The 27,592-nt window shown below is 59.1% G+C and overlaps 2 protein-coding genes and 1 pseudogene across 4 annotated transcripts in view; 2 read left to right on the top strand and 1 right to left on the bottom strand.

Annotated features, from left to right (window-relative positions):
• Positions 1 to 7,140, top strand: part of HDAC10 (histone deacetylase 10) — an 8,133-nt gene extending 993 nt beyond the window's left edge. The window contains exons 1-20 of one of the 3 annotated variants that reach the window (XM_040637753.1): positions 1,543 to 1,892; positions 1,963 to 2,097; positions 2,325 to 2,421; positions 2,788 to 2,885; positions 2,977 to 3,081; positions 3,237 to 3,305; positions 3,411 to 3,537; positions 3,711 to 3,776; positions 3,965 to 4,024; positions 4,101 to 4,190; positions 4,346 to 4,452; positions 4,525 to 4,592; positions 4,665 to 4,929; positions 5,034 to 5,118; positions 5,453 to 5,538; positions 5,698 to 5,754; positions 6,002 to 6,080; positions 6,244 to 6,426; positions 6,519 to 6,678; positions 6,835 to 7,140. In XM_040637753.1, coding sequence (XP_040493687.1) covers positions 1,834 to 1,892; positions 1,963 to 2,097; positions 2,325 to 2,421; positions 2,788 to 2,885; positions 2,977 to 3,081; positions 3,237 to 3,305; positions 3,411 to 3,537; positions 3,711 to 3,776; positions 3,965 to 4,024; positions 4,101 to 4,190; positions 4,346 to 4,452; positions 4,525 to 4,592; positions 4,665 to 4,929; positions 5,034 to 5,118; positions 5,453 to 5,538; positions 5,698 to 5,754; positions 6,002 to 6,080; positions 6,244 to 6,426; positions 6,519 to 6,678; positions 6,835 to 6,845 — 2,007 coding nt within the window. In that variant the 5' untranslated portion in view covers positions 1,543 to 1,833 and the 3' untranslated portion in view covers positions 6,846 to 7,140. Of the gene's footprint in view, positions 1 to 1,542; positions 1,893 to 1,962; positions 2,098 to 2,324; positions 2,422 to 2,787; positions 2,886 to 2,976; positions 3,082 to 3,236; positions 3,306 to 3,410; positions 3,538 to 3,710; positions 3,777 to 3,964; positions 4,025 to 4,100; positions 4,191 to 4,345; positions 4,453 to 4,524; positions 4,593 to 4,664; positions 4,930 to 5,033; positions 5,119 to 5,452; positions 5,539 to 5,697; positions 5,755 to 6,001; positions 6,081 to 6,243; positions 6,427 to 6,518; positions 6,679 to 6,834 lie in introns of those variants that run through there. The other 2 variants (XM_040637755.1, XM_040637754.1) reach the window with 2 other exon arrangements.
• A 2,145-nt stretch (positions 7,141 to 9,285) lies between these two features.
• TUBGCP6 (tubulin gamma complex associated protein 6) overlaps positions 9,286 to 27,592 on the top strand; it is a 25,495-nt gene continuing 7,188 nt past the window's right edge. Inside the window, exons 1-16 of the mRNA XM_040637757.1 lie at positions 9,286 to 10,532; positions 11,602 to 11,765; positions 15,166 to 15,376; positions 20,030 to 20,203; positions 21,341 to 21,462; positions 22,251 to 22,329; positions 22,433 to 22,542; positions 22,659 to 22,750; positions 22,848 to 22,987; positions 23,866 to 24,015; positions 24,589 to 24,685; positions 24,758 to 24,831; positions 24,920 to 25,035; positions 26,226 to 26,364; positions 26,623 to 26,694; positions 26,838 to 27,592. The exon at positions 26,838 to 27,592 is cut by the window's right edge and continues 13 nt beyond it. Coding sequence (XP_040493691.1) covers positions 9,792 to 10,532; positions 11,602 to 11,765; positions 15,166 to 15,376; positions 20,030 to 20,203; positions 21,341 to 21,462; positions 22,251 to 22,329; positions 22,433 to 22,542; positions 22,659 to 22,750; positions 22,848 to 22,987; positions 23,866 to 24,015; positions 24,589 to 24,685; positions 24,758 to 24,831; positions 24,920 to 25,035; positions 26,226 to 26,364; positions 26,623 to 26,694; positions 26,838 to 27,592 — 3,236 coding nt within the window. The 5' untranslated portion in view covers positions 9,286 to 9,791. The remainder of the gene's footprint in view (positions 10,533 to 11,601; positions 11,766 to 15,165; positions 15,377 to 20,029; positions 20,204 to 21,340; positions 21,463 to 22,250; positions 22,330 to 22,432; positions 22,543 to 22,658; positions 22,751 to 22,847; positions 22,988 to 23,865; positions 24,016 to 24,588; positions 24,686 to 24,757; positions 24,832 to 24,919; positions 25,036 to 26,225; positions 26,365 to 26,622; positions 26,695 to 26,837) is intronic.
• On the bottom strand, positions 18,166 to 19,206 carry LOC103674098 (annotated as a pseudogene).

The following is a 27,592-nucleotide window of genomic DNA, read 5'->3' as shown; positions in this document are numbered from 1 at the left end:
CCAACGGCGAGCCCGCGCCGCCCTCTGCCAGCCATTGGACGTCTTGGAGAGCTGACAGCTGGGTCGGGGGCCACTCTGGGGCTCCTGCATCTGCCCTGGCTCCTCCCACCTGTCCCCACGGCAGGTGCGCCGAAAGCGGGGCCAGGCTGTCCCCCTTCTTCCAGCCTGGAGCTCGGCTGCATACGGGAACAGCCGACCCAGCCAAGCATGGTCAGACAGGTTGCCAAAGTGGACACCGGCCTTCTCTGCTTGGGGGTCTCCGATGCCTCTGGGACCGACGCTTGCCAGGACCCTCAGCTCAGAGCGATCCGGGAGGCGCGGTCCGCCATAGGCTCCGCCCTGCAGCCACGTGGCCCAGAATGGCCACTCAGAGCACGCCACTCCATAGCCGCTGTGATTGGCTCAGGGGCGGGCACCTGACTCAAAATGAGCCAATCGGAGTCTTCTCAGAGCCTAGGTAGAACGCCCGCAGCCGGCGCGGGCAGGTGCCTTGGTCAGGGCCGTGAGGAGCCGTGGGGGTGGGGGTGGTCGCGGGCCGCAGGGGGTAGGGCCCAGTCGGGGCCGCCGGCTGTATTCTTCCCGCCGTAGAGGTCGTTCCTGCACTTCTGGAGCACCGAGGGAGGGGATTGGTGGCACTCTAGCCCTTGCCTGCGCTTCCAAGACCCCAAGTCCCGAGGACTTGCGCTCCCGGCCCCGCCTTCTAACAAGCCCGCCCTTCCTCACGCCCGGCCTCCCCACGGCCCGTCCCCCTGTGAACACCGCTTCCGGGACCCCAGGGCCCCGCCTCCACAAGGCCCGCCCCCAGGCCCGGTGGGCAGAGCCCCTGGGTTTCAGGCCTTCGGTTCCCGTGTGCCTCTTCTCTCGGGCCATCTTGCTCTGTGGCTGAGGCCGCGCTGCTTCCCTCCCTCCCTCCCTTCCTTCCTTGCCCAGACCTCCCTCTGTTAGCCTTTTCCGCCGCTCGGCCTCCTGCCCCGACTCGCCCTCACGCTTCCGCGGCCCCTGTGCATTTCCTCTGCCACCACCCCGACCCTCCGACTCGTCGGCTCTTCGGCCAGGGTCTTTCTGGAGCTTCAGTCGGGCCCTGCCACTACCTTCTTACACCGACGCACCCCAGGCAGGGGCTCTCTTGCCTGCAGCCTTGTTCCTGCGGGCCCCCGGCCTCAGCCCCCCCCACTCGCAGCTGTTCCTCGAGCCTTGGCTAGGATGGGTCCCAGGGCAGCGCCGGCCCTGATGGGCTGCGGCCGTGTCTGACGCTCTGGCGTGCGCGGTCAGCGTGGGTCTGGGGAAGATTTGGGGCGGACGGAAACACTCAGTGGTGCCGCCGTGACAGACAGTCCGCGGGGTGCGCGGCACACTGGCCCTGGGTCCCCCCACCCGCCCCCTCGCACGCCCGCCCGTTTCCATTCCCGCCCGTCCACTCCCACTCCCGCCTGTTCCCACACCCGCCTCCGGCTCGGGGCTGGAGGGGGAGGTGGAGCTCTGGCCGGAGCGCTGAGGGGGAAGGACTGGACCGCGCAGAGGAGCCCCGGGCCCCAGGCGTCTGGCCCGCCGCTCTCCGGTCAGGCCGCGCTTGGGGGCGGGGTTTTGGGCGGCAGGGGCCGGACCGTGCGGGTCGGAGTCTGAGAAAGCCGGAAACCTGTGCCCGGGAGCCACCCTGTCGACTCCGACCGCGGCCTGCGGCCTCCTTCCCTGCCTGGATTCTGCGCGTTCGTGCCCAGGCTCCGTGAGCACCGTCCCAGCTGTGGCCCAGGGGTTGAGCTGCTCCCCGGGGCTGCAAGGAGGGAACAGGCAGTGCACCCACCTGCGCCACCCCCCCTCAGGGGAGGCTGGGCCATGAGGACGGCACTCGTGTACCATGAGGAAATGACAGCCGCCCGGCTGCTCTGGGAAGAGTAAGCGTGACCTGGTAGAGGGGGGAGGATGGAGAGGGGGCTCTGGACGCTGAGCGCTGTGTCCACGCAGCCCTGAGTGTGAGATCGAGCGTCCTGAGCGCCTGACTGCAGCCCTGGAGCGCCTGCAGCAGGGGGGCTTGGAGCAGAGGTGTCTACAGTTGGCAGCTCGAGAGGCCTCCGAGGCAGAGCTGGGCCTGGTACACAGGTCAGACCCTGGGGAGCCACATGCCACAGAGGAGGCCGCCTGGGACGTGGGGCTGCCCAGCCTGCCCGCATCTTGAAAACAGCGTGTCCCCTACCCGCCGGTTTCACCACTGGGTGGGTGGGGGAGGGAACAGTGAGGTGGGCGGTCCCACCAGCGTCTGGTCCCTCCTTCTCCTCCCCTTCCTGGGCCTGCTGGTGATCCTGCCCTGCCTTCCTGCCCCTCTGCAGCCCAGAGTATGTGTCCCTGCTGCGAGGAACCCAGGCCTTGGGCACCGAGGAGCTACGGGCGCTGTCTGGACAGTACGATGCTGTCTACTTCCATCCGGTGCGTCCCGGGGACACCCCCCCACCCAATCGCACCGGCCAGTATCCCAGTGTTCAAGCTGTCTGGACAGTACGATGCTGTCTACTTCCATCCGGTGCGTCCCGGGGACACCCCCCCACCCAATCGCACCGGCCAGTATCCCAGTGTTCAAGCTGTCTGGACAGTACGATGCTGTCTACTTCCATCCGGTGCGTCCCGGGGACACCCCCCCTCCCAATCGCACCGGCCAGTATCCCAGTGTTCAAGAACGTGTACATGCCCTGCATTCCCTACCTGCTGCTGCTGCTGGGACCTGCAGCTGGGCACAGGCCTGGGCAGAGCCTGTGGTGTGGTGGGTGGGGCTCATCGGCACCCCTGCCCCCACAGAGCACCTTCCACTGTGCCCGGCTGGCCGCGGGAGCTGCGCTGCAGCTGGTGGATGCTGTGCTGACAGGAGCCGCGCACAACGGGCTTGCCCTGGTGAGGTGAGGGCTGTCCTCTTCCTGGGCTGCCGCCCCTGTGGGTGGCCCCGAGAGGGCACAGGACAGCCCTGATGTGTCCGTTTTCCACCCGCAGACCTCCTGGGCACCACAGCCAGAGGGCTGCTGCCAGTGGGTTCTGTGTGTTCAACAACGTGGCCTTGGCAGCCAAACATGCCCAGCAGAGACATGGTCTGCACAGGTGCGTCCTGGGCCACTATGGGGCGGGGGCCCAGGCCAGACGGGAAGTGGTGCAGTGGGCTGCTGAGAGGCCGCATTCAGTCCTTTCCCTCCTGGGGTGGGCTCCCCAGGTGGGAGGCCCTGCCCCTCAGTGACCTCTGCACTACCTGTCCGCAGGATCCTCATTGTCGACTGGGATGTCCACCACGGTCAGGGCACCCAGTACATCTTTGAGGATGACCCCAGGTGAGCTGGGGTCACCAGCCTTCCCTGCGACCCCCTGCTGGGAGCCGTGGGGCTGAGGTCCTGACCCTTGAGCTCCGACTTCTGATCTTGGCTGGTTGTCCGCAGTGTTCTTTACTTCTCCTGGCACCGGTATGAGCATGGTCGCTTTTGGCCATATCTTCGGGAGTCGGATGCAGATGCCATTGGGAGGGGGCAGGGCCGCGGCTTCACTGTGAACCTGCCCTGGAACCAGGTGCTTACCCCTCCTCCCCCAGGCCTCATCGCCTGCCCCACAGCCCCAGGCCTCCACGTAGTCCAGGGCATCCTTCCAGGGTCACCCCCAGAGCCTGGGCCCCAGGGGTAAAGACCCCACAGCCCCGCCCCCCCCCCACCACAGGGCCCAACTCTGATGCCCGGTGGCCACAGGTTGGGATGGGAAATGCTGACTACATGGCGGCCTTCCTGCACGTGCTGCTCCCTGTGGCCTTTGAGGTAACTGCATGGGGGGCAGGTGTGGTGTTGGTGGGAGAAGCATGGCAGGGGGATTCTGTGCCCAGAGTTCCCCCCTCCCCCGACCCCCCTGGAGCAGAACAGCGCCCTGTGGGTGGGGAGCACTCTCTGGAGGGGCCTCCTTCACCCCTGCTCCAGGCCCCCTCTTGCCTGTCTCCACCTGTGCACAGTTTGACCCTGAGCTGGTGCTCATCTCAGCAGGATTTGACTCAGCGATTGGGGATCCCGAGGTGAGGGCCTGGCCTGGCTGGGGAGGGCTTCTGGGGTCCCGGGCCAGGCCCCCTTCACACTTGGCTCTGGTTCCAGGGGCAGATGCAGGCCACGCCCGAGTGCTTCGCCCACCTCACGCAGCTGCTGCAGGTGCTGGCCGGCGGCCGCGTCTGTGCTGTGCTGGAGGTGACTGTGGCAGCAGGGAGGGCTCACCGGCCAGGTGTGGAGGTGCAGTCGGAGGGGGCCTGCTGTGTAGGGTGGGGCGTCCTGTCTGGGATGGTGGCGCCCCGCCCCACTGCCAGCCCTGTCTAGTCGAATCTCTGCCCTGTCCCTGCTCCCAGGGAGGCTACCACCTGGAGTCGCTGTCCCAGTCAGTGTGCATGGTGGTGAAGGCGCTGCTGGGTGACCCTGCCCCGCCCCTGTCAGGGCCCATGGTGCCTCAGCACAGGTATGGGGGCAGGAGGCTGGGAAGGGCTGGGGGTTTGCGGCCAGGCCTTACTGCTCCTGCTTCTCCCTACAGTGCCCTGGAGTCCATCCAGAGTGTCCGGGCAGCCCAGGCCCCTCACTGGACTAGCCTTCGGCAGCAAGGTCAGTGTGGCCCAAGCTGGGCGGCAGGGTCGGGCTCCCACGCAGTGGCTTTGACTCTGAGCCATCCCCTAGGGTCGTCCCCCATACTGAGCTCCAGCACCTGGTCCCCAGAGGAGAGACCCTCACCTGTGTCACCTGGAGGACCCAAGTTCGAGGCAGCAGAGGCCCAGACCTCGGCTGTACTGAGTTCCCTCCTGGACCAGCTGCACCTCCACCCCACACCCCCTGTCCGCACGGCTGTTGCCCTGACTGCGCTGGATGCTGCCCTTGTCCTACCCCCCGAGGTCCTCCTTCAAGAGGGGTCAGCCCCACAGGAGGAGACACAGGCCTGGGCCAGGTGGGCAGAGAGGGCCTGGGGAGAAGGATGGGGCTATGTGTGCACGTGCGCTATGGTAACTGTGTCACTTCCTGTCCACATGTCCCTCTGGTTTCCCATCGCAGGCTATACAAGGCCCTGGCCCAGGACACGGCTTTCATTGCACTTGGAAAGGTCCTGCATCTATTGAATGGGATCCTGGATGGACAGGTGGGGGCATCTGGGATGGGCCGAGGGTGGCCATGGAGCTGGGGGCAGGGCCCAGGACCTGCCTACAACAGATGGCCTGTCCACGGGAGGGCTGGGTGGTGCAGAACTATATGGACCCTTCCTAGAACAGCTCTTAGGGACGGTCACAAGTTCAGGGTCACGCAGTCCTCTCAAGTAAGTACTCTCTGACAGTGAGGTGAAGGTGATGATTTAAAGTGTAGTTTTAAGCATCTTATTTCCAGAAGTGGAGGAGTTTGGGCTCAGGTGGTACAGATGGCAGCTCCGTAGACGGCCAGATGGCCCTCTGTGCCTGGTTGAGGGTTGCCCCCCACAGGTGAGCAGCGGCATCGCAACGACCCCAGCTATAGCCGTCACCCTGGAGGTGGCCATCTCGCACGGCTTGTCCCACAGAGCCCAGAGGTGAGCCTCACCTGCCAGCCGAGCCTTCAGGGCACAGCTCGTGGGCACCCCTGCCCTGGCCGGGCACGCCGCTCCTGCTTCCACCCCATGGGGAGGGCTCTGGGAATGGATTCCTGGCTGGGTGAGTGCAGTCTGTCCTGGGGTCACCTCTTCTTCTAGGGTGCTGTGTGTGGCCATGGGACAGCTGGATCGGCCCCCAGACCTTACCAGTGATGGGTAGGACACTTAGGGTGTGTGTATATCCAGTCCTGCATGTGGGTGGGCGCGTCATCCTGGGTCCCCATGGGGGAGGGTGGGCAGGGCCTTCCACAGCTGGAGTTTGGCAGAGGAGCTCCTGGGAGGGTCTCCAGCACAGCTGCCCCCAAGCTCTCCTGCCCCTCCCCTTCTGCTGTCTGGGCTCTGGAGGGTGAGCCGCATCTCACAGCCCTGCATGTGTGTGCATGTGCTCACTCTTTCCTGGAAGGAGGACTCTGTGGCTGAGCATCAGAGGCAAAGAAGCAGCTGCCCTGTCCACGTTCCACGTGTCTGTGCCACTGCCAGGGGTGAGTGGTGGGGTCACGGGGTGGGGCGGCTGCTGCTCATTGGCATCCTCAGGGGGGCCAGCTCCTGGCCTTCATTTGCCCTTCCTGACTTCCTGATGGGACTGTGGGAGGTGGGGTGACCCCTGGCTGAGGGGCTGGAGCTATGCTGCTGTCCTTTCCGCAGACAACGGGTGGGTTCTTAAGCTGCATCCTGGCCCTTGTGCTGCCCCTGGCCTATGGCTTCCAGCCTGACTTGGTCCTGGTGGTGCTGGGACCAGCCCATGGCCTCCAGGACCCCCAAGCTGCACTCCTGGCTGCACTCCTACGGGGGCCAGCAGGGGGCCGAGTCTTGGTCCTAGTGGAGCAGGTGAGTTGGGCAGGGTGGACATGCTGTGGGTGGGAGGTGGGAGGTGGGGAGAGACCAGTGACTTGCTATTTCCACCTCTACTCCTGGCCCAGGAATCCCCATCCCAGCTTGTGGGGGTCCTGGGCCGGGTGTTGCATGGAGAGGCACCCCCCATCCTGGGTCCCTTCTCCATGGCCTCCCCAGAGGACCTGCAGGCCCTGATACACTTGAGAGGGCAGTTGGAAGCACAGTGGAAGATGCTGCAGGTGGCCGGTGAGGCTGGGGACAGGGCTGAGGCTGAATGCAGGGAGTGTGGGGGGACAGTCCTGCCGTAGAGCTCTGTGGGGAGAGGGGCTCACGTCTCGGGGAGTGAGGTGCTGTCCTGAACCAGCTCATTGCAGTGACAAACTCACTGTGCATTTCTTCCAGCTCCTTCTTGAGTGCTGCGACCTGGTTGCTTGAAGTTGGCCAGGGTGGAAGTCTGTACCCCAGAAATGACAATACAAGCTAGTCCCCCTAGAGCCAGTTATGAAACATTCGCCAGTACACCACTGTCTGAGGCCTTTGTGCAGAGGGCCAGGCTACAGAGCTGTCCAGGGCACTGGCTCAGGGGCACTCTGTCCCTGGCAGTGACCTGGAGCCCCGCCCCCCCAGCCCACCTCTGCATGGATGGCCCCGCCTTCATTTCCTACACTTCTGTTAACCTTAAAATAAAAGTTATTTTACCAGCAAAAATGGGTTTATCCAGGAATAGCAGAGAATTGCAATTTGGGACAAGTGGACTATGGCAACACCAAAGGCAAGTCCAGCAAGCAAAGAGGAGCGTCATTTTATGGAAAAGCAGGAAGAAGCTGGGAGGGCTTGTTCTAAATGGACATCCAATGGAGAAAAGCAAGAGTTCAGGATGATGATGATTTTCTGATGATTCTTTGCTGTTGATTCTTCCCTCTCATGTATGAAGAAGAAAAGAGGAAATCGACGATTAGGATGTCTGGGGGCACGGGACTTTATTAGGCTTTTCTTTAAAGTCCCCTAAACTATGTCTTTCTGATCTTTCCAAATAATAGGGTCAAGTCTGCATTTTCAGCAAAGTACGTAGAGGCTGAGCTGTAAGAGAAGTTTGGGATCCAGTTGTGACAGGAGCCAGCCAGTCCCAGAAAGCCTTGTAACTGGTACTTAGTTGTACGTTTGGGGGAGTTCAGGATGCCTTGAAGTCTACCTGGATCCAAATGTCGTCGTTCTGAAGTTAGGCGCCCTAAGTATTGTTACCGAGCTTAAGTAAACCGCCATTTTTCTTTGGAGCTTTTATGTCCTGTTAAAGCTAAAAGTTTTAACAGGTGGATGCTTCCTCCTGTGAAGAGGTTGGAGAAGGGGAACAGAAGAGCAAATCATCTATATATTGTAACAAAGCGTAGCCTACAGAAAACTTTGTAGCATCTGATTCAGCTTCTGAGGTTTGTGAACAGTGAGAAGGGCTCTGGAACCCTGGGGCATTGTGTCCAGGTGAAGGCAGAACGATAATGGCCTAGTTTACCTACTGGAATACTAGAAAATGCACCCCATAGGTCAGTTATGGTGAGCAGTTCACTGTCAGTAGCACATGGGGTCAGGAACAGCAGGGTGCTGCTCAGAGGAAATGGGCAAAACTCCATCCTCTGCCATCGGTTGTCTCACAGGTAGGATGGGTGTTATAGGGACGAGTAGGGGGGATAATAAGGCCCTGAGTTTCTAGAGTATTCTTTTGTTTCTAGAGTATTCTTTAATTCTGGGAAGAGGTTTTTTTGTTGTTTTTCCTCTGGGGAGAGGTCTTGAGGGATCTGTTGATGGGAGGTGCACTGTGCATCCTGCCAAAATCAGCCAAGCATTTTCCCCATAAAGAGCATGGCTGTAGGAACAAATGACCGGTGTCCCAACTCTGCCACAGACACAAGTATAGGAAACATGCCAAGGGGTCCTGTATTTCCCCGGGTTGGCTACTTTTGGTTAAGTCAGTCCATTTAGTGAGAAATGCACATGAGAAGCCACCGCAGTTTTAAACACAGAACTGGCTGGGTCCCAGAAAGGGGGGTCCCCCAAAGCACTGTGATTTCTGGGGGCCCGTTTCTCAGAGGTTTTTCTCTAGAGCAGACAAATTCGTCAGCAGCGCAGCTCTGACCGAGCAGTCCAGTTCTGAAAAGGCGACCCCTCCGCCAGGACAGGGCCTGGAGCGCCTCACACAGCGTCCGGAGCTTGAAATCCGGGGAAAACTTACCCTCCAGCCTTGGGTCCGCGACGGCAGCGGGCTCCGCGGGCTCCAGGGGCGCCCGCACCTGCCCGTGGGGGTCCGCTCAGGGTTCCGCAGGCAAGCTAGTCCCGTGAACCCTAAAAGTCACTTTACCAGCACATATGGGTTTCTTCGGAATGGTAGACTTGCAGCCCGGGCCCAGCGAGCTGCGGCAAAAGCAGAGGAGGAGGTTGGCAGCCTTGGTCCGCGGGAGAGAAGCAGGAGTCAGGGTGCTGGGGTCGCTCCCGGCCGGAGCTGCAGGGCGGTGGACTTACCGGAGGAGACGCGGCGCACAGGGCTCGGGTCCCTGCGTCCCCGCGGGGCGCGCTCGGGCTGGGTCTGCGACGGACGCGGCGACGACCGGGGTCCAGCGGGGGGCCCCGCTCCAGCCCCCACTCCTGGCGTGCGCAGCCCCCCTAGCGAGTGCCCCCTCTGTTAGCTTTCACTCTCCCGATCTCCGAAGACTTGAGCAAAAGTCTGACTCCGCCTCCTTTGACTAGCCCGCCACGGGCCTCCAGACCGGAAGTGCCCTGCCCGCCGCACCTCCAGGCCCGCCCCACACTGGCCCTCCCGATGACGCAGTTCCCACGCGCCCGCTTTAGCGGTGTTGCGGGGTCGCGAGGCAGTGACGCCGCGGGCGGGGATGGTGGTGGCGGGAGCGGGCGCTGCGGTCTTGTCGCGGGGCGAGGTCTCTCCCGGGGACTCTGCCTGCCGCCACCCCCACACTCCCTCCTCCGACGGCGCGCAGCCCCCCCCGTCCCTCTCGGGACGCCGACAGACCGTGCAAAGCGGGCCACGTCCACTGTGTACGGCCCTCGCGCAGTCTCCTCAGCATTGTCCTACTTCCGTGACCCCCTAAAGGGTGAAGGCTCGTGGGTGCGACAAGGGGCGAGCTGGCGCTCTGCAGGCTACCGCGGGCGGCGGGGTGGCGGTGGGGTGGCAGTGGGCAGAGGGAGGGCAAGAACCTGAAAGTGCCAGTGATCCTCCGGGTGTCGGTTTCGGGGTCGCCTGGCATTCAGCCCGGTCTGATCCGCTCCCACGCCCTGCTTTTCAGAGGCCGGAGTGCAGCCCGGCTGGGGCGCTTTCCCACTGCCTAGGGGCCTGGAACTGAGAAGGGGTGGGCATGGCCAGCGTCCCCCAGCTGTTCGACGACCTGTGCGAGGCCCTCCTGCCGGCCGCAAAGGCTCACTTGGGCCAGCACGGCGTGAGCCGGAAGAGGGCAAAGCAGAGCCTCAAGAGGGTGGCCTACAATGCTCTTTTCACGAATCTTTTTCAAGATGAGACTCATAAACTTCAGGCTGATCTCTCGAAACTCCCAGTGAAGAACAAGATCCTCATGCTGTCCTTCGACTTGAGAGTGGGTGGGCTCGGCCCTGAGGCTGACCGTTTGGAGGAGCTTGTGGAGGAGGTCCTAGCAGCCCCTTGCTGTCCGCTGGTGGAGGTGGGGTCTGTTTTGGACCTCCTGGTTCAGCTGGCAGGGAGTGGCCCCCCTCAGGTGCTGCAGCGCAAGCGTGACTACTTCTTTAACAACAAGCATGTGGGGAGAAACGTGCCCTACAGCGGCTACGACTGCTACGACCTGAGTGTGTTTGAGATGGACGTTCAGTCTTTGATCTCCAGAGAGGAGTACTTATGTCAGGACATGATCCAGAAGGCGCTTCAGGTGATGGAGGCGGCCCCAGGCACTGGCCTGCCCACAGTGGGGCTCTTCTCATACGGGGACCCTTGGGGTGACAGGTTTGAGAGAGACACCCGGGTCTCGCTTTTCGGCGCCCTCGTGCACAGCCGCACTTACGACATGGATGTCCGACTGGACCTGCCCCCGATGCCGGACAGTGCAGACCTCTCTGGATTGGCCATTAAGGTAGAGTGTTTGCTTTCCTGCATCCAGCTCCCCGGCAGCTGGAAATGCCTCCTTTGACCTTCCTTTGGTCTTGGTAAAGGTAGGATAGCGCTCGAGTCCCTGTCACTTGGTAGCTGAGCCGTGGTGAGGCAGGGCTGCTGGAGTGGGCTTCACCTGGGTGGGCAAGGACCCCGCTGCCCACCTGCAGGCCAAAGCGGCGTGCTGCTTTTCACCTTCTAACTGGACGTGTTGTCAGGTCACTTACTCTGCTCTCTAGGGTTGCTGTTTACCTTTAATTATAAGGAAGTAACAAGTTCGGCCGCATATCAAGTACTCAGGAACCACGTGCAGTAGTTTTGTTCGTACTGTGTGTGCAGTTTTGTGCACGTTCTTCCACCTATGACGTGGGATGTTTCCTACCTTAGTAAATCATTGTTGGCCTTTGTGTTTTGCAGCCTTATAAATGTTGCTGGAACATTTCAGTGCTATCAGTACTCACTCCCTTACTATGAAAAATTCTCGCTATAACAAACATTTTGGTGTGCATAAATTTTTGTTTATTATGATTTTTTTTTATTTTTAAAGGATTTATCTATTTATTTGAGAGAGAGAGCGAGAGTGTGCATACGAGTGGGGGGGGGGAGTGGGAGAGGGAGAAGCAGGCTCCACGCTGAGCAGGGAGCCCGACATGGGACTTGATCCCAGTACCCTGGGATCATGACCTGAGCCGAAGGCAGACACCAAACCAACTGAGCTGCCCCCATGTCCCTACTATGATTTCTTTTATGCTGGGTTCCCCAAAATGGAACTTGCACATCAGAAGCATTTCACGATAAATTCAGTTGTAAGTTATATTGATACTTACATGTTCTATGCAACTGGAAGTTGATGATCTTAATCCCTTAAGTGACTCGGTGGGAGTGAAAACATTGTGTAGTAGTGGCATGCTCGGGAAAAGTAGAGGAAACATTCTGCTGGGTGTTTCTTGTAATGGGGAGTGTGTGGGGAAGTCCTGGAATTCTGACCACACTTGGGTGAAATTTGACTCCAAAGGCATACGTGATGTTTCCTTCTTTCCTGTGGTCTCCAGGTTCCTCAGAGTGTGGATCAGTCCGACGACGAAGGGTTCCAGTCAGCATCTAATTTGACTCCTGACTCCCAGTCTGAACCAGGCATGACTCCGGACATCGACCTGTGGGATGCCGTGCTCACCTACGAGGCCAGCAAACGGAGGTGCTGGGAGCAAGTTGGATGGTATGTGAGCCTTTGCCACTAAACGCACCCCCCCCCCACCATGTGTGAATGTGACCTTTACTCGGGAGAGCTCAGGCAGTTGTTGGTAGAGCAGCTGTGGTGGGGTTAGGTGCCCGGAAGTTTCAGTCAGGCTACTGTGTGGCCTGGCCTGGGTCCTGGGAAGTGAGACAGACACCGAGGGGAAGGACTTGCAGGCTTCAAGGAGGTTCCCCAGTGCCAGTAACTTCTGCAAGTCAGAGTCAGTTGGCACCTGAGTTATGTGCTGCCCGTGAGGCTCCCAGTCAGAGCCGTCGAGGGCAGCCCGGCAGGCTGTGTAGTTGGGGCCAGGGCACAGGGTGCTGGTGAGGGAACGGTCTCTGGGTCCACTGGTCTTTACATCGAGGACTGACAGTGGTGCTCTCTGGCTGACAAGTTCCGGTCATAGCAGTGCTGCCCTGACCGGTGCCAGCATCTCGTCCCCTGGGCTCATCTGGGTCCAGAGGCCTCTGCACTCAGGACCTCTCAGAGTCTGTAAAGCTCTGGTGTCCCTGAAAACCTCCCAGAATGGGGACAGAAGACACACATTTCCCAGTATTTGTTCCTGGGACCCTCTTGTCCGATCTCATCTGCTGGCAGTTCTGTGGAATATCACCTTGGGGAGCATGGGATGGAAGGGGCAGGGTTAGCAGGAGTGCGGTGCCTTCTGATGCAGCGCCTGGGCCCCAGCAGGGTCTTCTGAGAATGGGCACGTGTCGGGGTGTGGACAGTTAAGTGCCGGTTGTGTTTGGGCACCACTCCTGCTGGTGAGGTCATCTGCCCCCCCGCAGCGGATTCCTCCAGGGATGGCCAACTCCCTGCTTCCCTCAGCACCACCGGTGGGGGCTGCCTTGTCTGTCCTGTCCTGAAACTTCCTGTCTTGTGTGCACAGAGCTATCCCACTTGCTTCTAACGCCTCACATGTCTCAAAAGTGGGCCAACAAGTTAGCACTTTCTTTTGTAAATATGTGCTTAGTGGTATTTCATTCATTAGTTCCTACTTTTTAGGTCACTGTTTAGGAGATATGATTGCTCACCAGGTCTCTGTCCTTGCCCCTGTTCTGCTGAGCGCAGTTAATCTCCTTGGTGTCCCCTGAAGGCCACTGACCTTAGAGCTCCAGCAGCGAGGAGTGCCGCAGCGGTCTTCCCCGAGCTCCCAGGACGAGAACCCATGCTTGGCAGTGCACACATGGTGGCTTCTTTAGGGAGACCCTCAGGTGGGCGTGGGCCCCAGACTCACCTTCTCCAGACATCCTCCTCTGCCCGTTCTGGTGTGAACCTGATCCCACTGACTGCTGACCCCTGAGGCCTTTTGCTCTAGTTCATTGGGCAAATCTTTTAAACTTGTTTCAGTTTAAATCCCAGCCACCTGCTAGTTTCCTACCATGAGCTCTGGCTCGTGGGCAGCTAAGGAAGGTGCTGCCCTCCAGAAGCAGAGCTGCCTGTCCGCCCGCAGCCCTGGGACTGTCAGCTCTGTCCTCTGAGACCCCCTGGAGGACCCCTCCCCCGTGCTTCACCCCAAGTACCCGCGTGGGTCTGAAGGCTGCCCTCCTCTGCCGTGTCTCTGTGGCGGCCCCCATTCTGGGGGCAGTGGTTTCATTATGTTGACGGCTGAGTTCTCTGTGGGGACAAGAGGAATTTGGTGTTTTCCTTCATGGGCTTTTCTGCCTGAGCTCAGAATCCCCAAAGGGGGCACACATGGCCACGGTGGTGCTGGCGTCGACCCTGGAAGAGGGGGGCAGGACTGCACCTGTCCTGAGCGACTCCCTGGAGAAGGCGCAGAAGAACCTTGAAACTCGAGAGGTCTTTTCTCACGCTCTTCTCTCCCCGAGGGAGTGAGGGCAAATGTCCGTGGTCTGGCCACAGCCCACCTGCAGACCTGGACGCCTCAGGACTGGCCTCTCTGATTCCTCCTGCCCCTCCTGCAGCCTCCACACAGCTGATGCCACCTTCCGGGGACAGCCCAGAGCACATCATTGCTCTGCCTGCTACCCTTGATGACTGCCCCTGGTCTGGATTGAGGGCCTCCCCGCACCCCCCAGCTCCACTCACACTGACCCCTTTTCTTACTGCTCCCAGGGCCTCTCAGAGCCCTCCCTGGCCCTGGGGTCCAAGTCGGTGCTTCCTCCTTTCTTCTGTCTATAGTGCTTGCCCCCGGGAGGCTGGGCTTGTCTGCCTCGCTGCTCCCCCTGCACTCAGGTACTTGCCGAATGAGAAGAATGATTGATGAGCGTTGTCAATTAAAAAGGATTGATTTTCTTTTTATTTGTTTGTGAGAGAGGGACACCTGGGTGGCTCAGTCGGTTAAGGGACTGTCTTCCACTCAGGTCATGAGCCCAGGGTCGGGTTCTCTGCTCAGTGGGGAGCCTGCTTCTCCCTCTCTTTCTCTCTGCTGCTCCCCCTGCTTTTGCTCTCTCTCTCTCAAATAAATAAATAAAATCTTAAAAAAAAAAAGATTTTATTTACTTTCGAGAAAGAACACGAGCAGGGGGAGGGGCAGATATTTTGGGGGGCCAAGATCCTGTGGTTCTTTGTGCCCTCCCAGGAGGAAGTGCGCTGCCCGAGCTAAATGGGGGTCCACCTGCTGGGTGGGTCTGGTCCTGCTGGGGTTGCCCGTTGCCCTGACCGGGAGCTCCCCCTGCCGGCCTCCTGGCACCATTGTCATCATCTCTGTTTTCGGTTCACAGAAGTCGCAAAATGTACATAGCATAAAATGCACCGTCATGCTCCATTTATTTATTTATTTATTTATTTATTTATTTATTTATTTATTACAAGATTTTTTATTTATTTGACAGAGAGAGAGACAGCCAGTGAGAGAGGGAACACAAGCAGGGGGAGTGGGAGAGGAAGAAGCAGCCTCCCATGTGGAGCAGGGAGCCTGATGTGGGGCTCGATCCCAGGGCTCCGGGATCACGCCCTGAGCCTCAGGCAGACGCCTAACGACTGAGCCACCCGGGCGTCCTTGTCATGCTCCTTTTAAGCATACAGTTTTGTGTGTGGCTTATTTAACTTAGTATAATGTCTTCGAGGTTCACTCATGTTGTAGCAGCTGTTACAGCGTCCGTTCCAAGCCTGAATCATGCTTCACTTTATGGACGGGTGACATTTTGTTTATCCATTCATCTGTCCGTGGATACCTGGGCTGTTTCCACCTTTGGGCTATTGTGAATAATGCTGCTGTGGACGTTGTGCTTATTTTTAACATAAAGACTGTTGCTATGGTTGTCCTGAGGACCAGCGTGTGCCCCTGGGCACCGGGTGGGTGGGGGCACGTGCTGCTGCTTCTGGTCTTAGTCCCTCTCCCCCCTGCCTTTTGTTCATGCAGCTGAGGTGTACGTGTCGCTCCGTCCACTCAGTGCCCCGTCCTCTGTCTCCCACACAGCCCCCCTGGCCACAGAGAGGAGCCCTACCTCACGGAGGCCGGGAGGGACACCTTCGACAGGTTCTGCCGGCTCTGCCACGGGGAGCTGCAGGTGCTGGGCGGGGGTCTGCTGCAGGCCCCGCTGCCGGTCCTGGTGAAGGAGTGCGAGCTGGTGAAAGATGCGCTGAACGTCCTGATTGGGGTCGTGTCTACCACGTTTTCCCTCTGCCAGGTAAGCAAGTGCTGGCGTGTGGGGACGGCACCAACACCATGTTGTCAGTCTGCTGGCTGCCTGGCACTTTACAGGGTAGATAGGAGCCTGTGCAGTAAGCGGGTGGCCTCAGATGCCAGCCTCTGAGCGGGGGGAGGGAGAGTGTGGGCTGGGAAGCTGGTTCCATGGCCTGTCCACGGTCATGGCCATGGTCTTCTTGTTTCAGTTCTAGAAAGTCTTTGTTTATGAACCTCCTTTTAAAACTGAACAGAAGTGAGCTGTTTATCACGATTGGTGAGACAATGGACTGTGCCCGCCATTTCCATGCCCATCTTCAGGAGGTGCTGAGGGGCCCTCTGACCCTTCCCTGTGCTCGGACAGGGTGCACACTCAGCGCCCCCCCCCGAGGAGCACCTGCCTTGCAGGAAGGGGCCCCGCGGCTCTCGGGGACTGTCACTGGCTTTACTCAGTGCCGTGGGCCTGTCTCCTTGCCGGTGGGCGGGACCTTGCTCGTTCGGGACAGAAGCTGTACTTTAGCCACTTTTGCCTCTTGCTGGGCCTCAGTATTTACAAGCATGAAGCCTCACACACACCACTCTGCAGCCTGTTTCGGTCTCGGCGCCCCGCCTCTCTGCGTCTTAAATGTTCCTACGTAGTGGCTGTTCTTGAACTTGGGTGTGTGCTCGACGCATGTCCTGGGGTCGCCCTGGAGACATGCTCTCCAGCAGACTCCTCAGTGAGTGTGTGATGCAGGGACTGCTGCAAGGGCCACGTCGGGAAACTTTCTAGAATGCCATTTTTATGGCCCTACTATGGAAGCAACCCCTCCTTTTTTTTTTTCATTTTGGTAAAATATGCATAAGTTAAAATTTACCATCTTAGCCACTTTTTTTTTTAAGATTTATTTACTTATTGATTTAGAGTGTGTGTGTGTGCATGCGAGCTGGAGGGGGGCGCAGAGGGAGCGACTCCTCACTGAGCGCGGAGCCCTCCGCAAGGCTCAGTCTCACGAGCCTGAGACCAGGACCAGAGCTGAAATCAAGAGTCGATGCCTGACTGACTGTGCCACCCAGGCGCCCCCCCCACTTTTTTTTAACCACTTTTAAGTGTGCTATTTGGTGGCATTAATTCCATTCCCAGTGTCGTGTGAGCATCATCACTATTTCCAGGATTTTTCATCTTCCCAACCTGAACTTCCCAGACTCGGTCTCCATCACGCACTCTCCCCCCAGCCCCCGGCCCCGCTGTCTGCTCTCTGTCCCCCTGAGCCTGACCACTGCAGGTGCCTCCTCGGAGTGGCACCAGACAGGATGTGTCCTTCCGTGTCTGGCTTACGTCACTCAGCACAGTGTCGGCAGGGCTCCCCCAGGTCGGGGCAGGTGTCAGCAGCTCCTTCCTGTCTAAGGACTACTTCGTGTATTATGTACCACGTTTTATTCATGCATCCATCCGTGTGGATACGTGGGTTGGCCATTGTGAATGTGCTGCTGTGAGTGTGTGTGCAAGAGTTTGAGTCCCTGCTCTCAGTTCTTTCTAGTACATACCTAGGAGTTCAGGTGTTGGGCCCTCTGATCCACGTATGTGTAGCTTTTGGAGGAACCAACGAACCGTTTCCCACGGCAGCTGCACCGCTGTGCCTGCCTTCCTGCATCCTACGAGGGTTCCAATTTCTCTGCGTCCTCTTGCACACTTGCTGTTTTATTTGTTTTAAGGTAACTGTCCTAATGGGAGTGAACTGGTGTCTCATAGTTTTGATTTGCGTTTCCGTAGTGACTAATGATAGTGAACATGTTTTATGTGCTTATAGACGATTTGTGTATCTTCCTTGCAGAAATGTCTATTTGCGTTCTGCCCATTTTTGAGTTGAATTGTTGAGTTGTAGCAGTTCTTTATATATTCTGGGTATTAATCCCTTGTCAGATTCATGATTTGCTAATATTTTCTCCTATTCTGTAGGTTGTCTTTTCATTTTCCTTATAGTTTTCTTGGAAGCATGCAAGTTTTTAATTTTCATGAAGTCCAGTTTATTTGTATTTTGTGGCCTATACCTTTGGTGTCATATGCGAGAAACTGCCAAATCCGGGTCATGAAGATTTGCCTTTGTGCTCACCTAAGAGTTCCTTGGTTTTAGTTCTTACGTTGAGGTGTTTGGTCTACTTTGAGTGAATTTTTTTTTTTTTTTTATAATCTCTGCATCCAGTGTGGGTGGGGCTTGAACTCAGGACCCTGAGACCATGAGTCGCACGCTCTACTGACTGAGCCAGCCAGGAGCACCCCATGCTTTGAGTGAATTTTTGTATATGGTGTGAGAGGAGGATCCAGCTTAAATCTTTTGCATGTGGACATCCAGTTTTCTCAGCACTGTTGGTTGAAAAGACTGTCCTTTCCCCACTGAATAGTTTTGGGACCCTTATTGAAAATTGCCCATATATGTGAGGGTTTATCTCTGGGTTTCCTCTTTTGTTCATTTGGTCTAGATGTCTGTCTTTAAAGATTATTTTGGTTCTTTTTTTTTTTTTTTTAAGATTTTATTTATTTATTTGACAGAGAGACAGCCAGCGAGAGAGGGAACACAAGCAGGGGGAGTGGGAGAGGAAGAAGCAGGCTCCCAGCAGAGCAGGGAGCCCGATGTGGGGCTCGATCCCAGGACCCTGGGATCATCACCTGAGCCGAAGGCAGACGCTTAATGACTGAGCACCCAGGCGCCCCAATTTTGGTTCTTTTTTTTTTTTTTTAAGATTTATTTATTTGAGAGAGAGCCTGTGAGCAGGAGGAGGGGCAGAGGAGAGGCAGCGAATCCCAGGCAGACTCCCCGCCGAACATAGAGCCTGACAACACAGGGCTCAGTCCTACGACCCTGGGGTCATGACCTGAGCTGAAGTCAAGTGTCCAATGTTTAACCGACAGAGCCTCCCGGGTACCCCTCAAGTGCTATTTTAAGCAGAAATGGTGCAAGCAGATGTTCGTGCCTCTGTTGTGCTAGGGAAACCCTTTTTCAGTCTTTTACCGTGGAGCGTGGCGCTAGCTGGGGGCTTGTCGTGCTGCGGGGGATCCCTGTATGTCCTGAGTGCGTGTGTTTACCGTGGAAGTGTGTTGGAATTTGTGAAATGTTTTCTTTGCCCCAATTCAGATAATCCTGTTTTTTCTTCATTCTATTAATGTGGTTTATTACAATGATTTTTTTTTTTTCACTTCTCCAGTGAGTGTGTATCATTAGCTAAGCCATGATTCAGGACCCCAGGTTGGGGATCACAGGCACACAGGTGCCCCTTCACCCCCTGGGAGCAGAATGGAGGACAGAGGAGAGGTCGGTGGAGCCAGTTCAGATCTTCCCAGGAAACGTGCCTTCTGCCCCGCAGTTGTCCCAGGCCGACTCCCAGGATGTGGGGCAGCGGGACTTGTAGGGGTGCTGGTGCCGTTCACGAACGGAGATGTCTCCCCTGTTAGCAGTCACGTAGATAGTTCTGCAGCGGCTCCTGGTCTGGTTCTGGTTGGGGAAGGCTGTCCACAGGGGCAGTCTCATAGTTCTTGATTTTGGTCTTGATGTCTTCTGCCACGGTGCTGCCTTTATCCCTGCAGCGGCCCGCGGCCCAGTGGGACCCGTAGCGGAGACTGCCTCGATGGACTTTTGTATGCTAAACCCCTCTTTTTCATATGCTGCTGGATTTGATTTGTTAGTGTTTTCTTTTTCAGATTTATTTATTTATTGGGGGGGGCGGAAGGGGAGAGGTAGAGAATCTCAAGCAGACTCCATGCCCAGCACAGAGCCCCATGGGGGGGCTCCATCCCACGACCCTGAGATTACGTTTATCAAGGATTTTTACATTTCTGTTCATGAGGAATGTTGTCATGTAGTGTTCCCTCCTTATAGTGTCTTTATCTTCCTGGGGAATCAGGGCAGTACTGGCCTCTTAGAATTAGGAAGTATTCTCTCCTTTTCTGGGTTTTGGAAGAGTTTGAGAACTATTGATGTTAGTGCTTTAATTGTTTGGTAGAATTCACTGGTAATGCCATCTGGTCCTGAGCTTTTCTTTGGTGGGAGGGTTTTTTGTTTTTTTTTTTTTAAGATTCCTTTAAATTGCAGTAAAATACACAAAACATTTACCATCTTAACCTGCTGGGAGGTATTGTGTCTGTTGGAGCCTGTTGATAGAGATGCTGTTGGCTGGGATGCCTAGGGCTGGTTCTTTGGCCTTCCCTGCCCGCTGTGCCAGAGGCACGGTGGGCTGGCCTTCGCGGCTCCCCCGTGACTGATGACACAGCTCAGCAGCAACCATGTGTTACCTCCTTTGGACGCGTCCCCGCGAGTCGAGTGATCAGATCTGATGACAAGCACTCCAGGTGTTCTGCCTGCACTTCTTGGGCAGGGTGGGGGCGGTGTGTCTTCCTGCACCCTCACCCGCAGCTGGCTTGACGAGTTAGACGTGTGCTCTTTCTCAGTGTGGTCCGTGAAAAGTGATCCCTTGTTTCTGTGTGTGTGTGTTTTTATTCCCAGGGTGGGATGGTCGGGGGGTGCTTTGTGGCCCCTGCTCTTGTTTGTGTGCCTCAGCTTGGGGCATCCAGTCTTGGGGACAGTCTGCGTTGTGCTGAGAGGGCGGAAGGGTGGAAGGGGGCAATGCTACCATGTTGGGCTCTGGGTGCCTGACTCCGGAGCCTCTCCTCTGCCCTGTCCAGCCAGCTCAGACCTTCGTGGTGAGGCGGGGTGTCCATGTGTCTGGAGCCTCCCCTGAGAGCATCAGCAGCCTCCTCTCAGAGGTGGCCGAGTGCGGGACACACTATGCACGCTTGAGCCGCTTCTCTCTGCAGCCGGTGCTGGACTCCTCCTGCAGCAAGGGCCTCGTGTTCCAGGTACGGCCCTCAGCCTCGCGGCGGTCCCAGACCTACCCGACAGCCTCAGAGTTCTTCCCCAGGACGCTGAGCGCAAGCCTTTTTCCTTAGCAACGTCGAAAAGCTGACAGTCCCTCTTCAGGAACGGGGTCCTCAGGGATGATGTTTTAGTTCTGCTGTCCCTTCACTGCCAACCTGGGCAGCCATGTTTAGGCCATGGGATACAGGTGTGGCCAGCATTCGGGGGCCCGGGCAGTATGGGGTTGGACGTGTGCTGCCTGTTCCCTGCTGGGTCCTCAGGGAGTTGCACAGCGACCGACACAGTGTCCTCCCTTATTTGTGGCACTGAAGTTCTCGGACCCGGGGCTGAGCCAGCTCTTCTGGAGAATCTTATAGTCGGCCCATATGCTGGGTAGAGCCCCCCTGGGACAGCAGGTGTGGGGCCTGCTGGGAGGGGCAGGCATCCAGATGGAGCAGGGCGTTTTGGGAGAACTGAGAGAAGAGCAGCCGGAAGGCTGAGCAGAGGAGGCAGGATGCTGGGGCCCAGTGGGGGCTGGGCTGCACAGGTTCCTTCACTTGGTGGCCCAGTGGCAGTGCTGTTGGGTGATCTGATGAGGTTGAGGTTTGAGACGGTGCAGGCCGGGCCTGTGGAGGCAAGGAAACTGGTGAAGGTGGGAGGGACCGCCATCCAGGTCATGGGATGTGGCTGGTGGGTGGACTGACTTTTGTTCCGGAGTGTTCCGTGCAGACCTCCTGTGAACACGGGAGCTGAGCTAGGGTCCTGCTGCTGTGGTGCAGCCCAGGATGTGTGTGTTGCCAAGAGCCCGATGGTTTGAGCAGCCGGAGACCCTCTCAGAGTTGGCACCTGCATGCAGAGCCTGGCTACCCCTTCCAGAACTCCCCCCTGGGACCCGCAGTTCCCAGTTTCCTGGTGTAGCTGGTCTGGGCCCTGGGATGCCGTGAAGGGTCCTTGCTTCCAGCTAGGCTGGGGTGCCTGGGCATGACCCATAGATTTCCATTCCTTGGAAGATGGAGCCCGAGGGTTGGGGGATGGGAGCCAAGCCTTTTCCCCTAGCTCCAGCGTATCCTTCAAGTTCAGAGCTCAGCGGCTGTGTCCCTGTGCCCGGCTGCCCTCCTCCCAGCCTCCTTGCCCGACAGGCCTTCACCAGTGGCCTGAGGAAGTACCTGCAGTATTACCGCGCTTGCGTCCTCTCCACTCCGCCCACCCTGAGCCTCCTCACCATTGGGTTTCTCTTCAAGAAACTGGGCCGGCAGCTCAGGTGAGTCTCGGCGTGGCGGCTGAGTGTGGGGGCCATATGGGGGCAGGCGTGGGACTTGCTGGGCCACGAAAGGCTTGTGAGAACAGGGGCCCTTGCTCCCGACGGTCTCCCCAGGTGCTGTGTGCTGTGTGTCTGTTGGTGGCTTACTGTGGCAGGCCCTGTCTAGGGTTGGGGGCTCCTGCATGAAGGGCACACGGGGTCCCCACAGACCTGGCCCCTGGCGCTCACGGGCCAGTTTGTAAACACCAGGCAGAGTGGTGTGGCAGGTGCCCTCTGGAGAAGGGAGCATGAGGGCCTGGGGATGCTGGGGAGGAGGGTTCAGTGGGAGAGGAAACCTTGCGGGCAGAAGAGCTGGAGGTGGGGTACAGTGAGGTCGGCGGGAGTCTGGGGGCACCTCGAGGGTGCTGGGGCAGGGGCACCGTGCCGCCATGTGGACGTAGATTGCAGCAGGGCAGAGAGGGCGAGGGGTCTGGGTGGGGTCTGGGCGGTCGTCCAGGCCAGAGGGGGTGTCCCTCAGCGTGAGGTGGGGTGCTGCAGGTGCAGGAGAGGGTCATGGACTCAGGGTGGTTCTGAGTCCTGTCCAAGCCTGAGAAGGGGGTGGAGATGCACAGGGTGCGTGGGGGGGTGGGCAGGCGGGAAGCTCGGAACTGGAGTCCTTGACGTCCGGGTGCCTTTAAAGCTGGAGCCTGAAGGCGGGCAGAGGTGGGCCTGGGGGACATTTGGCTCTGGTGTCGCCTGACGTGGGCGCTCTGTCTGCTCACCTGGGCTCACGCGACCTCTGCGTCTAGGTACCTGGCCGAGCTCTGTGGCGTTGGCGCAGCACTCCCAGGTAGCAGCGGCGGAGAACCTGAGACTGCATTCCCCACAGTGAGTTCTGGGCTCCTCCTGAGCGTTGCCCCGGTGGTGGGGCTGCTGCCGGGCGTCAGCCCAGCGCTGTGCGCACTGAAGCCCCTGCCCGTGCTGTGTCCAGGGAGTGAAGCTGCTGTCCTACCTGTACCAGGAGGCTCTGGATAACTGCAGCAACGAGCACTACCCGGTGCTGCTGTCCCTGCTGAAGACCAGCTGTGAGCCCTACACGAGGTGGGGTCCGCATGCTGCTCTCGTCACACATCTGCTGAGGCCGGGGTTGTGCGGGAGGAGGGGGCGGACCCCCCCCGGCCGCATGCCCCTCACGGCTGGCCCGGGCACCCTGGCAGGTTCATCCACGACTGGGTGTACAGCGGGGTCTTCAGAGACGCTTATGGCGAATTCATGATCCAGGTGAACCATGAGTACCTGGGCTTCCGAGGTAGGTGGCTGCCGGTTGCTAGGCTGGGCCTCTGACATCAGGTGGGTCAGGGCCTGTGCTCGACCCCAGCCAGCCGTGTGTCCTGTCCCCCATTTAGATAAGTTTTACTGGACCCACGGCTACGTGCTCATTTCCAAAGAGGTGGAGGCCTGCGTCCCCGTGTTCCTGAAGCACATCGCTCACGATGTGTACGTCTGCGGGAAGACCATCAATTTGTTGAAACTCTGCTGCCCCCGGGTGAGCGGGCCCGCCCTCCTGCCGCTTCTTGTCCCGCTGCTGTTCCCTGTCCCCTGAGACCTGGCCATCTGTCCTTAGTTTGTGGTGACCTCTCATTTTCCCCTGAGTGTCACAAGCAGCTCCATTGAGTCCCTGGGAGCTTGACCATGACAGAATGAAAAGCAAAGGCGTTCCCGAGGCCAAGGGGCAGTGGGCTTACTCCATCCCTCCCCGTGGGAAACTGCCCCAGTGGGACAGGTATGGGCTGCATCCACAGGAACATGGACCCAGGCTGCTTTAGGGAGTTGTGTCCTCGTGGCTCGGAGGGTTGCCAGGCTCCAAAGAGCAACCTCTTCATCCGTGGGGTGAAGCCCTGTGTGAGGAGGGGCTGCTGCTTTCTGAGCAGGGAGGCAGGTGGGCTGCCCAGGACGGGGCTGGGGAGGGGCCAGGAGGCTCAGCCTGTGGCTGGTGGGGTCCCTCCTGTGCTGGGCTGAGAACAGACGGGAGCTGCCAGGACATGGGGAGGGGGCGGATGCTGGTGAGCTCTTGGCTGGGGCTCCCTGGGGAGGGGGCAGAGCAGGGGGTTGGCCAGCAGTGGGGTGGGGTCTGTTCTGTCCGGGCTGACCTCAGGGCGTGGGTGCCCGTGCCTGTAGCCCACGCTCCTGCAGTGGGGGAGGCTGAGGAGAGGTCTTCACAGCCTCTGGAGGGTCGTTGGGAGGCAGCCCTGGCCTGGGCAGAGACCCTACGCAACCCGTCTGGGATGTCCTGGGAGCCATGCCCCTTGGGTGAATGAACGTTTCTGAGAAAGGGAGCTGTCCCCATGGGTCACCAGGAGCAGAAGCAGAGGTGGGCACAGGTCTGTGTGTCACTGGCTCACTGCAGGTTTTCTTTCTTGGTAGCATTACCTCTACTGGTCTGATGTCCCTGTCCCCCGGATCTCGGTGATTTTCTCCCCTGAGGAGTTGAAGGAGGTCGAGAGGGACTGTGCCATTTACGTGGGGCGGATGGAGCGGGTGGCACGCCACAGCTCCATCAGCAAGGAGGAGAAGGTGCGGGGTGCCATGGGGCTGGGGCCTTTCCTTGCACCTCCCTCCCCTCTAAGGGTCTTGGGCTGATGGGGAGGCTGCCCCTGATGTTCTCTGTCTGGGTGGGGGACATCCGGGCAGGGGCTCTGTCCTCTCTTCTCTGGAGCTGGCTGGGCGGTGGACGGGCCCAGTCCTGGGCAGCAGGACCAGAGGTTCCTGCACTCGGTGGCCTCTGTGAGCTCCTCTCCTGCTCAGAAGGGGCTGAGGTACCAGGAGCTGAGCTTTGAATGTTTTGTGTACCCAGGGAGGGGTTTGATAGGAAGCCCTTTCGGCCTGGCCTCCCGGGCAGACCTCAGAGAACAAGCAGGGGTGGAGGCGGGGAGAGGGCCGGCCCTCCATCCCTATGGGGGAAGCCTGCCCTGAGCTCCCGGTCCTCTCCAGGGTGGGTGTGTGCAGGCATGGGGGCTCGGCCCCGGATTGCTTGGAGGGGGTGCTGCCCCTGGAGGGGCCTGCATGGGGTCCGAGCAGTCCCGCTCTCACGCCGTCCTAGAGGAGGGGATAGAGAATTCGGATGTGTTTACACACGGTCTTTTTCAGGAATTACGAATGGAAATTGCAAAGCAAGAATTGATTGTCCAGGCCCGGGAAGCAGCTTCCAGAGTCCTGCGAGCGCTCAGTGGTACGTGTGGCTCGGGTCGCCCTCTGTGGTTCCGGGGCCACCTGCTGCCGGCTCCTCATCGCACCGCCCCCTCCCGTCTCCATGCAGATCGGCAGACCTTGGATGCCCGCAAGCGAGAGCAGTTTCAGAGGCTGAAGGAGCAGTTTGTGAAGGACCAGGAGGTAGGCGTGCGGCCGTGGGTGGGCGCGGGCTCGTGGGGTCCGGCTCTGACCTGCATGACTGTGTGCTGTGCTGTGCTGTGCTGTGCAGCGGCGCCGGGTGGCCAGGCAGGAGGCTCTGGATGACGACTTCAGCTATGCGCGAGAACTCCACGACAGGGAGAGGAGGCTGAGGGCCCTGGAGGAGCAGCTGGAGAGGAAGGCGAGGTAGGCGGCCGCGGCGAGGTGGTCAGTCTGGGCTGACCCTCCTGGTGTGATCTTGTGATGGTCGTCTTTTTATTTTGAAGATTTTCAAGTGTGAGTTAAGGTAGGAAGAGTAGGGGTCCGAACCCCAACGTGCACCTGGGCGGAGTGCCTCTGGCTGTTCTGCTGTGCTCAGGTGTGTCCACCTGTGCTCAGGGCGTCTTCTCGTGGTTGGTTAGTGTGGATTGGAATCCAGACAAGGTGTGCACACTGGGTTCGCCTCTCCTGCTCTGTCTCGTTATTTCTGCTGGGTTAACAGTTCCTCTGCCTTTACTTATTTTTAAACCTGCGATCAGCCCGACAGCTGGACAGACGGGAGCATTTGTCCAGCCCAGCGGCCGAGAGGCTATCTCGTTGTGGTGCCCTTGTCCTGCCCTCCCCTACCTCTCCCGTAAGCTGGCAGCAGAGCCGGTGTTTCCCAGGGGCACCTTTGTGGGGGGACTGTCTCTTCCTGCCTGTTGTCTCTCGGGGTCGCAGTCGTCCTGACCTTAGGTGCTGTTCATGGAGAGTGTGTCTTGTGTGTGCTTGCCCGTGTGCACATGTGCGCGCATCTGCACGTGTGGGCTTGTGCACGCATGGGGGTAGATGTTGTTGTGTTGTTTATAGGAGACAGCGAGGTGTAGGGGCTGTTGTCCCTGGTCTGGGGCAGCCAAATGGGAATTAGCCAGTCCAGGTCTGACCCAGTTCCCTGCTAGAGAAAGGACCAAAATCTCCGGGAGTAACGTGCGGGGAGAGCTGCCAGGAGCAGATGCCACGTTTGTGTTGCACTCTGTGTACCCTTTTGCATTTCTCTCTAGTTCTTTGGAGTTTGTACCAGCAGAACAGGAAGGTGCCTCTCATGCGGGGGGCCTGGCAGCCCCGGGCCTCCTGTCTGTCCTCTTGCTTTGGGCCATGCAGGGGCTCGTTCTGTTATTTGCTTAGCAGAAGTCTGCTGAGCCCTGGTTAGGTGCCTGCCCACCAGGGTCCCAGTCTGGGGGGCAGAAAGACCTGCCCAGTGAGGCCCCTGCAGGTGCCGTGGGGGCCCACGGGGACCAGCTGCTGGCCTGGGAAGGTGCCGAGGGCCCCTGCCGTGGAGAGCCATCCTGGCCCACAGGTCACCAGCCGGACAGTGGTGGGCGACTGTGGCAGCTGGGTCTCTCTGGGCGTGGCTTTAGGCAGGCGCTGGTTGACCACTACAGCAAGCTGTCCGCAGAAGCAGCTCGTCGAGAGCAGAAGGCACTGTGGAAAATCCAGAGGCACCGACTGGCAAGTGCTCGGCTACGTTTCCTCGTAGAAGATCAGAAGCACATTCAGGTATCACCATAGTTTCTGATGGGAGCTCTTCCCCTGGGCTCCGGGGGTCTCGGAGCCCCCGAGAGTACACGCAGACCTGGGTTCTGGGAGAGGGTTGGTAACTCAGTGCTCTCTCTAGGCCCAGGCCCTTCTCGCCTCAGTGCTGTGGCCCGTGTGGGCAGTTGGGGCTGTGGCTTCCATGTGTGTTGGGTGAGGGTGTGGAGGCTCTGGGTTGGATTGTGCGGGGCTGGGTGTTCAGCGCTGCTGCCTGAATTTCAGGGGATGCTGAAGGACGTGTCTGAGGGGAAGGCCCCAGAGCCACCGGCCGTCCTCCCTGCTGCCGGCTCCCAGGTGAGGGCTGGGGCCCAGGTCCGCACCGCCCTGGGAACACAGTGGCTGCGGGGTCTGGCTTGTCCCGGTGGCTCCCCACTTGATGAGCTTTGGCGCCGGTTGCAGAACTGCGCTTGGGGGACCAACACCCACTTGTGTTTCAGGCTCCGTCACCGGGCCCCGAGCACCCCGCGGGAGGCTGCAGCCGTGATGCTGGGTATGCAGGGCAGCAGCATGTGGCTGCCTGGGGTCGTCCGAATGCACAGGAGCCGCGGCAGCTCAGGCCTCCAGCCGCAGGGGCCCGTGGCTCGGGGCCGGGAGCTGAGCCACAGCCGGGGCTGGTGGACGGGCCGGGGCCGTTCTCTGAGGGCCTCAGCATCCAAGACTTCCTGCCCACAGCCCGGGAGGCCGAGCCGCCTGCACACACTGGCGTGACCCCTGTCCTGGAGGAGGCGCTGCAGACCATTGGCTCAGACCTGCCTCCCTCTGCTCCATCCGAAGCAGCGGGCACAGGGCCTTCTGGGCCACAGGAGTACGATTTCAGAACAATCCTGAGGCCAGCTATAGCCCCCTTGGCTTCCCCAGGGTCCCCGCAGACTGTAGGAGGCAGCTTGAGGAATGGGGGGCAGCAGCTATGGGGGGACAGTGTCATGCAACCAGAAGACACAGGTGTCTCCGATAGGCAGGTGGCTCTGCCTCACCCCCAACCCCCCGCGCACACCCTCCCCCAGGATGGGAGTAGCCAGGCCATGGGGCAGCTCCTCCGGCAGGTGTCAGAGGGCAGCGTTTCCACAGGGGGCTGTGTTTCCGGGATAGCCCCCTCCAGGCCACGGTGGAACGTTCATGGACACGTGTCTGACGCCAGCATCAAGGTGGGGGAGAACGTGTGGGATGTGGCCCCCTCCCGGCCACGGTGGAA

This window comes from Ursus maritimus, unplaced genomic scaffold, assembly GCF_017311325.1.
Source record: "Ursus maritimus isolate PB19 unplaced genomic scaffold, ASM1731132v1 scaffold_21, whole genome shotgun sequence".
Taxonomy (NCBI): Eukaryota; Metazoa; Chordata; class Mammalia; order Carnivora; family Ursidae; genus Ursus; species Ursus maritimus.
The sequence above is the reverse complement of the archived record's forward strand: the minus strand, read 5'-3'. Positions and strand labels throughout refer to the sequence as shown.